The sequence below is a fragment of the Meriones unguiculatus genome, chromosome 12 (genome assembly GCF_030254825.1).
Source record: "Meriones unguiculatus strain TT.TT164.6M chromosome 12, Bangor_MerUng_6.1, whole genome shotgun sequence".
Classification (NCBI taxonomy): Eukaryota; Metazoa; Chordata; class Mammalia; order Rodentia; family Muridae; genus Meriones; species Meriones unguiculatus.
In genome coordinates this window covers 62,633,606-62,650,247 of record NC_083360.1, presented here as the reverse complement: position 1 = coordinate 62,650,247, position 16,642 = coordinate 62,633,606, and the positions used below count along the sequence as shown (strand labels likewise).

General features: G+C 43.5%; 1 protein-coding gene across 4 annotated transcripts in view; it reads left to right on the top strand.

Annotated features, from left to right (window-relative positions):
• Ttc39b (tetratricopeptide repeat domain 39B) overlaps positions 1-16,642 on the top strand; it is a 99,229-nt gene that overhangs the window by 31,399 nt on the left and 51,188 nt on the right. For 2 of the 4 annotated variants that reach the window (XM_021650384.2, XM_060365791.1), the window contains one exon: positions 14,713-14,805. In XM_021650384.2, the coding sequence (XP_021506059.1) occupies positions 14,713-14,805 (93 nt within the window). Of the gene's footprint in view, positions 1-852; positions 1,117-1,569; positions 1,591-14,712; positions 14,806-16,642 lie in introns of those variants that run through there. The other 2 variants (XM_021650385.2, XM_060365792.1) reach the window with 2 other exon arrangements.

Below are 16,642 nucleotides of genomic sequence, written 5' to 3'. Positions count from 1 at the left end.
CCAGCTACTGATTTTATAATCAGAAAAAATAATGGGTCCCCTAAGAAGACAGTTTCAGTCCTACTGTGAGCAGAAGCCCTTGTTAGAAAAAACTAAAGTCATGGAAGGCCTTATTTCCGGAGAGCCTATACTCTTCATACTAAGACAGCGTAGTCCAGCTTCAGGATCTTGCTTACTTAGGGTCCCTGGAGTGGAGTTCTTTAAGTGCGATGTTTTTGGTTTTGAGTTAGCCAAATCCACTCCAAGAGCTGGGCTTGATAACACATGCCTATGTAAGCCTAGCATTTGGGAAGAGGAGGCAGAAGGATCTTGAGTTTCAGGCTAGCCTGGGCTATAGAGTAGGACTCCATTTCAACCATCAAAACACTAAGATAAAACACAACAGCAACAAAAACCACAACTCTAAACACAAACACACTTGAAATAATATTAAACGCCAGTTTGAAATTGGCCTTCCTAGCAACCGTGATATGCCTGTCATGTGACATGTATTTGTCATTGAAATAACCCACCAGACTGAAAACTCTAGAGAAACCGATTTTCCCCTATTCTGCGTCCCTCAAGTGTGTTTTAAGAAAGTCCGGGGTTAGAAAATCTGAGTCACGCCTGGGAATAACAACCTGTTCTTACAGCTCTCTTAAAGCAAGAAAGCAATTCATGCTATTCTTTGATAGATGGAGAAATGCCTAGGCTAGGTGAAAACTCATTGGAAGGTCCTGTGATTTTTATAAACCCAGTCCATTTGTACCTGTCTTGCTTGTTCCTCTAGGACAATTAAACAGTGATGGATTAGGACTAGGCTGCAGCAGGGATTGGGGGAAAAAATCTCCCAGCATCCCTTCCTGCGGAAGCAGCCACCGCAGCAGCGAGTGTAGCTGCCACTGCAACTGACAGGTCTTTAATTCACCCCTGCAGTGCTCTGGGAGGCTGTCAGGGTCTGGCAATTGAAAGTCTCTTTGGAGACTAGGGGCTCAGCAGATGTTGAAGAACTCTGTTGGTTTTTATAGTGAGGAATGACTCTATTTGGCTGTTAAAAAGATCTTGTAGAAGAGAGGGAAAAGCATCTTCACAGCGGAACCCTGTTCTGTCCTCCGAAGTTACAGCTGCCGTGAGCCCGTGAGTGTTGTATTTATTTAGCGGTTCCAGGGGGACGTTTGCAGGGTTCTCTGTAAGCCTGTGAGGAATTATTTCTGGAAAGCTTTGGGGCTAAAAAAAAAAAAAAAGAATTTAGTTTCACTGTCGACCTGCAGGTTTTGTTAGATGACATTGTCCTCTTAGTGGCTTCCTGTCAAGCTTGCCGGGGCTTCCCTCCCCCGCCCCCCGTTTTGAATCTTCCCGAGGGTGTGCTGTAATTGCAGAAAGCAGCTCTGTGTCTGTGTGTGTGCTCCCTGCCTGCGCTGCAGAGGCTGTGGTCTCTGGTGCCATGGCTGGCTGACCGCTGCTGCTAGGTGTGCCCTGGGGCTCCCGAGGCTCCCACAGCAGAACAATGGCAGCAGAAGGAGGCTCACTTGATGTTGTCTGAGGTCCTCTGCTGCCTTCTTCCTAGCTGGCTTTTTGTTTTGTCGTTCTATGGTAATTAAGACTTTGAAGGTGAGTACAGTGCTGTTCATTGAGAAACAGCTTGTGCGGTTTATCCTAGACCTCCGCCTGGGTGGTGCCAGCTTCAGCCAGTCTCCACAGCAGATCGCAGAGAATGTGAGCTCTGCTTCATGACCTTTCTAGGTTGTGCACGGGAATCAGTGCTGACTTGTGTGTGTGACGCAGATCCTGAACTCAGAACATCTGTCCTGAGTCATTATGCCCCTCTTTCCCGGCTGAATTCACCGAGGCTACCCTGTTTCTTTGCTGGGCATTGGTGAAGCACAGAGGTTGATTTTGGATTCCTCCTGTGATCCCACATGTGCTTGATGGGTCTTGTGAGCTGATTCATATCAGCTGGCCATAGATACCCTCCCGGTATCTTAAAACCACATTAAAGTGATTTTTAGAAGCGATATATTAGAGGCTGGTAGTCAAAATACTTTTAAACACAAACTGGTAGCAAGTCATCTTTGTATACGGAACAGGCTTAGGCAGATATATGCATGAGCTTTTGGGTGCTGGTATTTGGTTGATTTCCTGCAGAGTAAAAATAAATGACGGGCTGCTTTTTTTTTTTTTTTTTTTTTTTTTAAAGAAAATATCTCTGCCACCTAGAGATCAAACATCTGCTATTTTTATTTTTAAACATTTTGTCATACCTAAGTACAGTGACTTGAATTGAATTAGAAAGGGTTGCTAAATTTATGACACTGCTTTTAAGCTTGCAAAGAGCATCTCCCATTCATTCATTCACCAATGTTTGCATTTGTTGCAAAGCTTTTCCTAAGCTCTGGGGATTTGATGTTGAATAAGTACTGTATTTGGACTCTTGGAACATATATTTTTAGCAGGGTAAAAGAGGCAGTTAAAAACTAATTACCAAGTTATTTCATTAGAGCTGTGGTGAGATTTTCAGCTATATAACCACAGGCTACTTTATGAGCAGACTTATATGGGACACATAAAAGCTTGGAACTAGTGCTGCCCCAGATCGTCAGTCATGGAGCCTTTGGGTGCTTAGCCGGTGAGGGATGTTAGAAAGATTTTCATTAGTTCAACAAGCATGCTATAGGCACTGCAAGTATAGGGTTTAGATTAGAAAGAACTGGTTTCTGCTTTGGTTAGTCCACTGAGGAATGGAGGAAAATTGGTTATTATGTACATTCTGTGTCATCATTTTCCTATCTTGCAGGAGAAGATAGAACTAGACCCTTCTTCAAGTGTTTTCAGGGCCAGGCCCAATCCTTCCTCCACCACCTCCTCCTTCTCTTTTTCTTCTTTCTTTAAACTTATAGCAACTGTCCTGTCACTGTAAATCACTAATGAGGAAAACGAGGTGCACAAAGGTCAAACCCATTGCCCAGGGTCAGTTAGAGTGCTGATTATAATGACATGGTCAGACCCATTGCCCAGGGTCATTCAGAGTCCTGATTATAATGACATGGTCAGACCCATTGCCCAGGGTCGTTCAGAGTGCTGACTGTAATGGCATGGTTAGACCCATTGCCCAGGGTCAGTTAGAGTGCTGGCTGTAATGGCATGGTTAGACTCATTGCCCAGGGTCATTCAGAGTGCTGACTGTAATGGCATGGTTAGACCCATTGCCCAGGGTCATTCAGAGTGCTGACTGTAATGGCATGGCTTGTAAGCTGGCAAACCTGTGCTCCTTGGGGTGATTGCGCTGTGCCTCTTAGCTGGAGGTTGATTGTGGGGAGCTTCCCACAGTTTCTTCTTCTGGCATAAACTTCAGTGTGTTTCTGGAAATCATGCATCATGAAAAATAAAAAGTGATTATCTCCTTTGGCCCCAAGCCCAGATCTTCCTATCATTTACACTTGCTTTCCTCTTTCGGACATATGCTTATGTCCTCGGCTCCTTTTAGGAAGGCAAAGGCTGTGAATGGACAGACTGAGCTTCAGTAGTGGAAGAGGCTCATGGAGAAAAGGAATGGTAGTGGGAAGAAGCCATCATTTCTTGCCCCGCATGTTCAGACTGCTGTCTGTCAAGTCCAGAGAGCCATCAACCTTAGTGGTGCTCTCAGAGTCCCACAGCTGACACAGCAGCGTGTCAGCTCCGGCAGGGCGGTGACAGGGACAGACTTCAGCAGGGACGTTCTCCCAGGTCTCCCTTGACCCGCCGCAGTCTCTGCTTCTTGGTGGGAACTGTGACAAAGAGCTGTGAGCCCAGGGAGCCTGTTGACACTCCACACAGCAGTGTCCTCTGCCAGCTACACCCCCACCTCAGGCCCCGACGCCCCGGCTGGCTAAGCTGGGTCTGTTCACCCTGCAGGGGGGTGGTTCTCAGTCTACGTGTTCACAGTATGTGCTTCTAGAGTCCCTCCTGGCAGCGCCTGGCTGCCGTGTCCCGTCCGAGGCACCGCCGAGCCTTTGACTGTACCCACACTGCCTGGACACTGAGGACGCGTGAACAGTTTGGACAGGTCAGGCCTGTGGGTGTTGGAGACCCCTCTCCAGACTCACACCCAGACATTAACCTCAATGCCACGTGGCCCGAGTGGGAGTTGAGAGGTGGCAGTGCTGTTCTAATGGAGACTTAGTGCTTAGCCTGTGGATTTGTGTGAATTTCACGTGTGGTTTCCTCTTCGTTTGCTATTTCATTATCCCACAGGTGTGGATGTCCTTAGTGATCATTCACATGGCATGGATTTAGTGATTATTTTAGATGCGTGCACTATAGAATACTTTATTTGAAATTATTACAGGTAACTGCATTTTATAAAAAGAAGATCATGGAGCTAAGACTTGAATTTCACCCGTGGTTGGGGCTGTGGGTCATTTTCTTCTTAGGGAGTAAGGCAGATTTTGAGCCTTTTAATTATCCAGGACCTAGCATAAAACATTTACCTGCTGTTCACCTCCTTAATAGCTTAGGGCTTTTCTTTTCCTTCTACGCCCTCCCCTGCTCCCCTCTTTCTTTCAAAGCAATAGCATCAGGTTACAGAAGCCATTCTATCTGATAGCTTTGCATCACAAGCTGAATAAATACAGCATATCAGCTAGGAGAGCATGGAACTGTGGGAGGAGAGTAAGTGCTGGCGCTTAATCCCTTAAGCGTTTATATGCCTCTCTTCCCATGCTGACACACCCGCCAGCATCTCTGCACTGACTTATTCCTGTGTCCACTTCATAAACCGCTCACTGCAACTGAAATACAAGTCAGAGAGCAGACATGAGGTAGTCTGAGAACATGGTTTTTGGATGGCCTTTATTTTTTCTCTCCCTCCTGGATTATGAGGTAAATGAAAGGTAAACTTGTCTTTGCAATTGTTGTTTAAAGACACTATGCTGTGTTTCAGTTGTAAGTTTCTTCTTTTTAAAAAAGTGAACAACTTCTTCCTAGTCAATTGTCACACCGAAAACCTGTATTTGCTCTGCACCCTGCAAATATTTGCTTCCATGTTGGGAGGGGCATGGTAATTGGCCAACAGTGCTCTTAGCAGCCTCTGCCCAGGATTGCCGGAAACATTAGGCCGAACTGCTGAGTAGCAGGAACGCCTTGGTCTGTGTACTGGGAAGCCCTTGGCTCCCCTCACCTTAAGTGGCCCAATACCATCCCCACCGCTTACAGCCCTCATGGTGTTTATGTGGTGTCTCAGTTCAAAAGGAGATTTGACAGATGGAGCGCCTCTCCTGCGGGAGCCTCCCCGTGAAGTAGACTGAACTGGGGATGGGCTTTTCTCCTCTTGCTGAGGCCCATCATCAAAATTGCTGACATACCTGGGGTGGCAATCCAGTTTCGCCGTGGGTCCCAGCACACCGTGGCCTCCTCTGTCTCTCAGAGGATGAGAAAGGACAAGTCAGAGATGAAGGAAATTTACTGCTAGGACCAAGGCCTCCAATAGAGGAGAGATTTTTTTCTGTTAAAAGAATGAGCAGAGGGACCCAGGAAAGCAGCACACATCTCCTGCCAATCTGCCACCCTGTTGTCGTTTGTTTCAAGTAATAGGAAATTTGATTTGCTCCACGTAAGGACAGAAGTTGTAAGGTCTCGGTTCCTGCTCTTGGGAGTTTGCAGCATCTTGCGGCAAGGAAAACAGCACTCCTTGGGGATAGCTTCTTTTCAAAAGGTAGTGGTCTGCTTTCGGTTCCCTTAGTGAGTCAGGTCTGAACTGGTTTTTACTCTATGTGGAAATGAACTTTTATTCTTTTCAGATGGTCTCACTTTGCTTGTAAAGGCCCCCTTCCCACCAGGAACAGAAAACAAACCAACACGGAGGCGGCAGCCAAGCTGACTTTCAGATCGCCAGTACTCCTCTTTTGGAAGGATCATATCTTGGGGTGTGTTGGCGAGGGAGGGTGGCTGCCTAGCGAAGTGGGAACTGAATCTACCTCCTTTCTCTCCTGCCAGGGATAAGTGGGAAGTGATGTGGGGAGGAGCCCCTGGGTGGGAACTGCTGTCCAGCCTTCACACTGGCTGCTAGTGCTGCTGTCTGTCTGTGGCTGTGGGGAATGTGGAGGCCGGGAGGCGGTAGTCATAGACCCTGTGGGGCTGGGTGGACACGGCCTTGATCCTGGGGTTTAGCATTTTCTCTTGATACTGCTTGGTTGGCCCACAAGAATCCTGGATCCTGAAGAGCTTTTCACACATTTTCACTAAGCTAGTCTGAAAAAAAGCCTTAATTTTTAGTAATTCCAGACAGAGAAAAAGTTCAGTAATCAAATAAAGGAGCTAATGAACATGCTTAATCTAGTTTCAGTATTTCGTTATTTGTTTTATTATTTCCTCTGTACGCCTGGTGGTGGCACACATCAGTCCATCCTGACTGAGGCAGGAGCATTGCAAGTTTGAAGCTGGCCTGGGCTGCGTGAGAGTAGGATGCTCTCTAAGGGTGCATGTGAATCTTCTGAGTAACACAGCTTTTTATGTGCTTCTGTTTTCTCAGTTTCCTGCCTGTGCTTCTTGCTGTGAAGTTAAAACTATATCCTTGAGAGCTAGCCACGAGTGCGATCTTTCCCTGGCTGTCGGGTTTTTATTGCGTTTCCCGTAGCTGTTCCTAACGCAGTGAGCGTGTCTCGGGTGCCTGCTCTGCTCGGGAGGGTGGCGCACCCTTTAGTTGTCCCCTGGTTTCTCGATCCAGTCAGCATAATGTTACCTGCAGAGTCAGGGCTGAGTGCAGAGACACTGGCTTTCTTCACGATGTTTGCTGTTCCAGGAAGCGACAGTTATTTGCAAGTGGCTTTGCTCATCCTAGATGTTCCATCTCTGTTGATACCAGGTAAGCGCGTCAGTTAGCATTCTTCCCTGTTCACCAGCTCTCCTTTGACTAATTCACAGCATCTTACTACCACGTTGCTAAGCCACATGGCTCTTAAAAATTACTTTATTTATTACTATCATGCATGTGTGTGAGCTGTCCGAGTTCAGGTGCACAGTGTGCATGTGTGGGTCCGAGAACACTTTTGGGAGTCAGTACTCGCCTTTCACCTTTATGTGGGCTCCAGGGATCAAATTCAGGCTGACATGCTGTGCGGCGAACACTCTCACCTGCTGAGCCGTCTCTATGGATGCCAAGTCATTCTTCCTCCTCCTTTTGAGACAGGCTTTCTCTGGGTAGTCTTGGCTGTCTTGGACTGCCTTTGTAGACCAGGCTGGCCTGGAACTCACAAAGACCTGCCTGCGTCTGCCTCCCTGAGTGCTGGGATTACAGGCATGTGCCACCGCACCTGGCACATGTATAAGTCATAGCTTCTTTATACATTTGGATTTTGTTTTGTGTGTGTTCAGACACCTCTCTATAGAGTCTGAGCCAGCGTCAAGTTCAAACCTTGCTGACATTTACATAGTCTCAGTGTACAAGGTTTTCTGGTCTCCAAATAGAGGAAATTAAGGTTGCTAGTGTACCATTGCTTACTGTCTCTCCAGGGCTACTTCCTTCATCTGGGCCCCGGGGAAGGGCTGGTCTTGGGAAGAAGACTGAGAATTCAAAGGCCTGACTACTGGGCAATTTAGTGTAAACCTGTCTTGGAATATTTATAGCTTGGGGCATAGCTCAGTGGTAGAGTGTTTAGCGTGGTCCAATCCCCAGCACAAGTAAAGTGGGAATAAATTATAGTACATTTTCAGCAGAGGCAAACAACAGTTAAAGAAACCAGGTTGAAGTGGTACGTTAATAAATTTGAAAACAGTTCAGAAGTATAAAAATGAACTATTTTAGTTTGATTCTTAAAATAGTGATGAAGCCTGTGGTAGTGGAGGAAACAAAAAAGGTCAAATTAGAAAAAGCCACAAAGTTTAAGAATTTTGCCCCTTAAGTGGAAAATTGAAAGTTTTCTGAGTGGTCTAAAATGATGAGGGAAGAGTCATTGGGACTTCACCGGGGAAGGGCTAAAGCAGCACATTATACTGTTCTGGCCTATTTCCAGCTCCATTTTGAGCTGTGTGTGATAAATGGATGTTCATTGTTTTTTTCCTTAAATTAATACTTGAATGTTGTTTTTCTGTGATTTGAGCCTACATATTCCTTTTCCTGATTATGAAAACAATGCATGATTATGTCTGAAAATTTGGAAAAGACGGAGACAGAATGAAGCCTAGGCATGTCCCAGAGATAACATTAAGATTTTTTAGTTTTGGTTAAGGAGATTTTGAATTAAGTTATAGAGGAAGGATATCTTGGTTATCAATACATCACTGTCATATCTAATATTTTCTTATTTCAGGATATATTAATTATGTTCTTATCATCCTGTGGCTTTATCAATATTACTTTCTTATAAAGAGTCAGGATGAGAAGGAAGGGAAAAATTGTTGGAATGATGTTTTTCTGATTCTGATAGCAGTGGTGGTAGGCCAGGTGAAATGTGAAGGTTGAAGGTAATGAAAGCACTGCTGATTGACATACTGAGTTCTGGGTTCTCTTTCCTCCCCCCGCCTGCCCAGCCGTGTGTATTTGCTTCTGGTTTAAATGAGAAGAGTTTGTGTATATTCTGTGTCTGTGGTAGAAGCTTAGCCATGTGTGTTCAGGTGCCGGCAGAGGCCGGGAGAGGGTGTCGGATCCCTGGAGCTGGAGTTAGGGGCAGGTGTGGATTCTGAGAATGGAGCTTGGGTTCCTGGAAAAGCAGCAAGTGTTCTGAACCACTAAGCTGCCTCTCCAGCCCCTCTTTTTGATTAAAATCATTACTTATTTGTGTGCTTGTGCGCATGTGCACCACACCTGCCATGGCATGTGTGGAAGTCTGAGGGGCTTCCGGAAGTCCAGTTTCTCCTTTCACTGGGTAGTTTCTGGGATCAAATTCAGGTCATCAGGCCTGCTGGCACGTGTTAGCCCTCTTTGAGATTTTGAGATAGAGTGTCATGTGGCCCAAGCTGGCATTGAATTCACTATGTAGCTGAGGCTATCTGAACCCCTGATCCCAAGCACCAGGATTACAGGTCTGTGCTACTAAGTCTGGCTTTGCTCTTACTTTCTCATCCTCGTCACCAGCACTGGCCTCTTTCATTCATCACTGGCCATGAGCTTGGCTATTTGAAGAGCCCACTGTTGGGTCGACCTTGGCTTGTGAGCAGTTTTAACTGTTCTATGGTCAGCAATATGAAGCAATGGATTTCCAGGCAAGCGTGTGTGTGTCAGAGTCCTCTATACTATGTCTCTGGAGGGCACTGTAGGCTCAGGACGCAGCGTGTATTGCTGCCTCCTACAGCCTATCAGGTGGCCTCTGCTGGGGAGAGGCTTGAACACTGATAAAAAAGCTCAAAGAATGCTAAATATGTTTTATTAATTTTTGAAATGTTATTGTTTTCTTTTTAAAATGGTCTAGCTTTTCTTTCTTTTATTCCCCCCTCCCCCCAGGAATGTAGCCTATTGTTTTGGATTTGGGGGGAGGCAAGTTAAATTTAAATTGGTCCTGCAAATTTTTATTTAAGAGAAAAAGCATAAAAATATAGCTGTGAATTTCTTTGAAAATAGTTCTTTGTAGTATTTGAAAATTAGAGTGGTACTAAAAATCAATAATAAAAAGATAACTCAATTAGAAATAGGAAAAGAATCTAGAGAGTTCTCAAAGAAGATACCCCAAGTGGCCAAGCAAGTGCCTTAAAAGATTCTTAATGTCATCAGCCGTTAGGCAAATGCAAGTCAAAACCACAGTGCAAGGGCTTGCCGCAATTAAAGTGTCTGCTGGGTAAGCATGAAGGTTTGTGTTTTGATCCCAAGTACCCCAGTGTCTACTTACGTTACACAAAACCCCAACGCACAAACAGTTACCACACTTAACCAAAATGACTACTATTAGCTAAATTGTAGAGAAATTGAATCTTTTCCCCCCCTAGAGACAGGGTTTCTCTGTATAGCCCTGGCTGTCCTGGAACTTGCTCTGTAGACCAGGCTGGCCTTGAGCAGAGCAATCCACCTGCCTCTGCCTCCTGAGTGTTGGCCTTAAAAGTGTGCACCACTACCACCAGGCTTAAGCTGTCATATTTTATTGGTTATATAATAAAATCATATAACCACTTTGGAAAACAATTGGTGGCAATTCTTCAGTATCAAATGTGGAATTATCATATGACCTAGTCTATTATATTCACATAACACTTGTACATGAATATTAACAACAGCAGTCTCCATGATGTACAAAAAAGTAAAACTAAAGTCCATGCAGTATGAACAAATGAAATGATAACCAAATCCGGCATATCTCTACAGTATCATGTTACTTAGTATTGGACATGATGGAGTATTATTAGCCGTTCCATACAGCATGAGTGAATCCTGGAACATGGAAAGTGAAAAAAGCCTGTCATCTAAACAACATGTATGATAGTTGATACTCATGCAGAAAAATCAAATGCAGATGCAGAAAGCTTAGTGTTTGCTTAGAATTTGAGGTGATGCAGGACATGAATGATGGTGAACAGGGTGCCCTTGCGTGATGGGATGTTGTAAGTTAGATTGTGGTGATAGTTGGATACCTCCAAAAAAATCTGTTTAAAACATTTAAAAAAGAAGAGTGTCCAAAACAATGCAAAATAAAGGCACATTTTTCTTACATATCTTTAGTTGAAATATAATGTGTGACCCTTAGTCACTGTCAGTGAAATAAGAGTGTTTTTTTCACTATTTGGAAACACACTTTCTAACCTGAGTATAGTAGTATGTGAGATAAAAGGAAGCATTCAGGTAAAGTTTAAAAGCTGTGCTAGTTGTGGTGGTAGATTTTAAAATGGAGTAGCATGAAGTTTTAGTGTTGTTCTTTTACAGTATGTGGATGTCAGCACCATGTTTATATACTGCTAACCTTTATTGACGGAAACAAGCAAAGACTTGAATAAGTCTCTTATTAGTCAGCTTTACATTACTTCAACAAAACACCTGAGGTAGCTAATTCATACAGATAAAAGGTTCCTTAGTTCAAGGTCCTAGATCAGGAAGTCACATTAGCCTCAGTCTGTGGCGAGGCTAGCACGTGGACAGCGTTTCATGGTGGCTGTAGGAACATAGCCATATCCTGAACAGCAGTAGAGAAAGGGGATGGGCACACCAGGCTTGCTCCTTTTATGACATTATCACGAGAAACTCAAAGGTTGCAGTTGAACCATCTGACACCCTCAAGGATCTAAGGACCTCCCAAGGGTTTACCATTTCCTACTTGGAACCAGGTCTTTAATCACAGTGGACTTTGGAGAGGGCAAAGCAGACTGGAACTTACCAATGTATGTAGACATAAAAATGCAATATTATGTTCTCTAGTAAGGGTAACAAGGACTGTCTCTGACATGAACTCAGTGGCTGGCTCTTTGACCTCCCCACCTCTGAGCGGGGAGCAGTCTTGATAGGCCACAGAGGAGGACATTGCAGCCAGTCCTGAAGAGACCTGATAAGCTAAGGTCAGATGGAAGGGGAGGAGGACCTCCCACATAGGTGGACTTAGAGAGGGGCAGGAAGGAGGGTGAGATTGAGAGGGAACGAGGGAGAGGGCTACAGCTGGGATACAAAGTAAATAAACTGTAATTAATATAAAAAAATAAAAATTAAAAAAAGAAAAAATGCAATATTATAACAATTTTTGGGCAGATTTCCATAATAATATAATGAAACCTGAATAAAAAAATCCAGCAAGACTTTTTGTGAAACTTTATAATTATCAAAATCAAAATTTTGACAAAATTTATAACTGTCAAGATCACATAAATGAGAATGACAATATAATAAGAAGATCCTCAAATACGAGTTAATGAAGCAGATGACTTATTTCTGTTTCTCTCCACTTCTCAGAAAGCTGAGGTAATGGTAAGTGTGTGACGTGCAGGTGCACTGGATACGGGCAATAAAAGTGTGTTCAGAACCAGCCTGAACACAGGGGTTGCAGCATAGTGCAGCACTGTCAACAAATGGTAACTGCAACATAACGCATGCGGCCGGCATGGTGGTCAACAGGGGAGGTCCTCGAGGTATAAAATGCTTCCCAAAGCACTTGGGAGACTGAAGACAAAATGTTGAGATATCATTTTTAAACACAAAACTGGTTTATTTGTTTATCACTGGCTATGTGATAAAACATAACGTTTTCATACATTTGTGTATTTATTGTAGTAAAATAGCTGCAAACTAATGTCAAGTTTAAAAAAAGATGTATTTACTTTACGTGTATGAATTTTTGCCTGTGTGTATGTGTGAGCCTGGTGTCCTCTGGGGATTAAGAGGGGACATTTGGTACCTTGGGAACTGGAGCTGTGGTGGCTGTGAGCCATCATTTGGGTGCTAAGAATCGAACCTGGGTCTTCTCTAAGAAGAGCAGCAGGATAACTGCTGGCCCATGTCTCCAGCCCCAATGTCACATTTTCTGGAATATAATCTTAGTAGTAAGTGGTCAGCCAAGCAAAGGCAAGCAGATCTCCAGAGGGTGAATATTCCTGTGTGCCTGCCAGTGCTTTAGGATCTTGAGAGGACTTCAGTCTTCTTTTTGTCCCATTTCCGAGCTCACAAATGGCTGGAGGATGAGTTATTGATTGCCTGTCTTTGGAGGACTTGGGGATGGGAGTTAAATGTAGTTCACACTGTACCCAAAACTGTATTCCAGATGTAATGTATGCGTTCTGTGCTATTCTTCTTCTTCTTGTATTTGAAACATTTTTAACATAAAAAGGGGGAGAAAATAGGTTCTTGATGCTTGTTTGATGAGAGCTTTGGTTGGGAAGTGTCATGCTGAAAAGGACGTGCAGAGGCCACCCAGGTCCTGAGGGAGGCAGGATTCTGCACTGTCTGTACCACAGCCCAGTTTCTTGCCTGGTTCTCCAGAGGGCCCTCCTGTTCCATCATTGGCCTCCTTCTGAGAAGGCCACATATCCTGATTCCTCTGCCAAGAAACTGTTCTAGAGAGCAGTAGAAGAAGCCCCAGAGGGAAAGCTGGAAGAGAGAGGCCAAGGAGCTGTAGGTAGAACTGTGCCTGCTGGCCGTAAGAACAAACAAGATGACATGACCCTTGTCAGCATGTTATGACCAGAGCCCCAGAGCAGCCCACACAAAAGAGAGGTGGCAGGCACGCATATCTTACTAATGATATTTGCAGCTGATGTCTGTTACAGAACACATAGATCCTGTCCTAGAAAAACAAATGCTCCTGAGCAAATACTGTTGGTTAAAACTGTACTTTGTGGTATGATGTTGTTATGTTAATGTAAAACTTAAAACATTTCTGGGACCTTCGTGTGCATAAAAGGATAAAGGGTGGGAAGGATGTAACTTAAATGATTGTTATCAGACTCAGGTCTGGCTGTTCACCTAAGCCAACACTTAGGAAATAAGAGGCTGACGGGGAAGAAATTTCAATTCTATTGAGCTGGAATTCAGGGCTGGCATGGGAAAATACACCTCCAACCCTTGCACTCACAAGGCTGAGGAAAAGGTTGTGTTTATAGCCAGTCTGGCTATAAAGAAAACCTTTGTCTTTAAAAACAAACAAACAAACAAACAAACTTTGGGCTGGAGAAATAGCTTACTGGTTAAGAGCACTGGCTGCCCTTTCAGAAGACCTGAGTTGGATTCCCAACATCCACATAGCAACTCCTAACCATCTGCAACTCTATACTCAAGGGATATAACACCCACTTTTGACTTTCTGGGTCTCCAGGCTCTCACACATGGTACACAGACATACATGAAGAAAAAACACTCATACACATTAAAACAAAAACAAACCCAGAATCCTAAGAAGATGGATAGCTGTTGCCTCAGAGCTTCATCTTACAAATGTAATAACTATTTTAATAATATTCTAATAAAAATAAATATAGCTTTACTTGGGGAAAGCCTGAGTCATGCTGAGTTTCATCTTACAAATATAATAACTAATTTAATAATATTCTAATAAAAATAAGTATAGCTTTACTTGGGGAAAAATCTGAGCCATGCTTGATGTCTTACATTTTTAATCTCAGACTTGGGAGGCTGAAGCAAGAAGATGCTGTGAGTCTGAGGCTGACCTGACTTTAGCTATAGAGACAGACCCTAGCTAAAAACAGAAACAGAAATATCTGGAAGACTATACATATAATGACCTTGGTCAAGCACAATGACACATTCTTGATCCCAGCATTTGGTACACAGAGTCAGGAGGACCTCTGTACATTTGAGACCATCGAGATCTATATAGTGAGTTCCAGGCCTGCAGGACCACATAGCCAGACCCTGCCTGTCCTCCCTCTTTCTCAAGGGATGGGGTGGGGGAGGGGAAAAAGATAGAAGGCTGTGGGCCAGCAGTTCTTAACCTGTGGGTCACAACCTCTATGAGGGGGTTGAATAACAGATATTTACATTATGATTTATCACGGTAGCAAAATAACAGTTTTGAAGTAGCTACCAAATTATGGTTGTGGGTCATTACAACATGAGGAACTGCATTAAGGGGTTACAGCATTAGGAAAGTTGAGAACCACCGCTGTGGCTTAATTTAATATTTTTTTTGTATGTTAAATTATAAGGAAAATCAGTAAATCTCCCAGTGGCTTTATTTCAGAAATATTTAACCCAAAATAGAATTGTATTACTTGCTTTTCAAATTGAGATAGAGGTGAGCCATATGAAACGATTGATGGATGTGTATCGTGCTCTTATGTCTGTGCAGCTCTTTCTCACAGAACAAAGAACTAAAAATCTCACTGTTTTTCCATCAACAGATCTCCCTCGGACATGGCAACAAGCAGCTTCCCCTTTGTACCAGGTGACACTAAACGGGCATCCAGACAGCTTGGAGCATCTGCTGTGGGAAGGTCAGAGGGCGTGTGGGGACTTTGGGGACTCTCAGGAGACTGTAGTACACCAGTGAGGTGGGGGTGGGCCTAGGCAATTAATAGAGTCCATGTTGCAAGAAGGTGCATGCCAGGGGACTCACCGGTACAGTAACAGCAAAACTAAATTCAACTTTGGGGACATAGCCTCTGCTTCTGAGAAGCCATTAGCATTATTTTGTGTTTGTGCATGGCGTGAGAGTGAGCATGTAGCACACGTGTGGAGGGTAGAGGAGAACTTGCAGGAGTTCGTGCTCGCCTTTTACTGTGTAGGTCCTAGGAACTGAACTCACAGCCTCAAGTTTGGCAGCAGCTACATTTTACTGGCTTATCTTTAAACTTTAAAACTTTTGTCTTATTTGCTTTGCTTGTTTGTATGTTTGTTTATTTGTAGCCTGGAATTAGCTATGTAGGTGAAGATAACCTTGAATTCCTAATCCTTCTACATGAAGTTCTGGAATTACAGCAACCATACCTGACCCACAAGAGATTTTAAAAACTAATGTGGTGTTACTATTATTTCTCTTTTTTATATCTTCTCACGTCCTTGGCTTAAAAATGCATTTTAAGAAATATATCAGTTGTAGAAACTCAAAAGCCACAGAAAGCACAAAGAGAGTGAGATGTAATACTGGAACCTTGTATTCTTTTTACAATTACTAAATTGTTTAATTGGAATCATGCTATATTGTTCTGTAGTCTGCTTTTAAAGCTTACTTATCATTATATTTTCCATTCTTAATAGATGTCTTCACACCATCACATTTAGTTGCCAATTATTGTCCTTTTCAATCATTCTGAATGTTTTTGTCTATGCATGTACGTGTATGTTTGTGTGCATGAGTGTGGGTGCGGGTGTGCTGTGGTATGTGTGTGGGGGTCAGAGACAAGCTCAGGTGTCAGCTCTTACCGTCCACTCTGTTTGAAGCAGGATGTCTTTTGTGGGCTGCCTACGTCAGGCCAGCTGGCCACAAGCTTCTAGGGATTTACCGGCCTCTATAGCAGCACAGCAATTCTGGTATTATGAGTTACAGTGTCTGGTGTTACGTGAGTTATGCGGATATGAACTCAGCTGAGTGCTTTAGCCACTGAGCCATTTCCTTAGCCCTGAGTTGTTCTTTTATGAGTTTCAAGGCATTTTGTTAAAGGTGTCTTAATACCCATGAGAAAGTACTTTATATTCTGAGCTACTGGCTTGTGGAGCTTTTAAATTTACATATCGGGTCTTCGTTTTAGGTTTTAATTGGAGTTAGTTATTTACAAGCATGTTCATAGTACTCAGGAATTTGGCGAAATTGTCATAATATGGAAGGGGTTGTGGGATGGAAATGAAGCTGAAAATAACTTGTAAGAATCTTAAAGTTTTATTTTCCACATTACTTTTTAAAATTCTAAATGCTCCTGCTTAAGGAAATATGATGTTTCTTTTTTATTTTTTCAAAAAATATTCCTTTCTCATAGTTATCCTTTAATTCTTCTGTTTCCTAGGTAACTACTACATCAACATTTATAAAGCTGTGTTTGAAAGTTGTAGTAAAATAAAAATAATTGAAAGGAATAATAAAAAAAAGTCACAACTTCACTGAGGTTGTGGCCCAGGAATCTTAACTAGGAGGCCCAGACTACAAATGCTGTTTCTGGAAGACAGCATGATAAAAGAAAGAAGAGGTGGAATGCAAAAGAAGGAAGAGGTGGACCTTTGGGAAGAGGGGAAACATGGCAGAGGGAATGGGTGTTCAGCCAGAGCCACAGGCTTGCCTCAAGGTGGACAAGGATGGTGGGTGAGGTCTGGAATCTGGTCTGCAAGACAGGTGTTCTA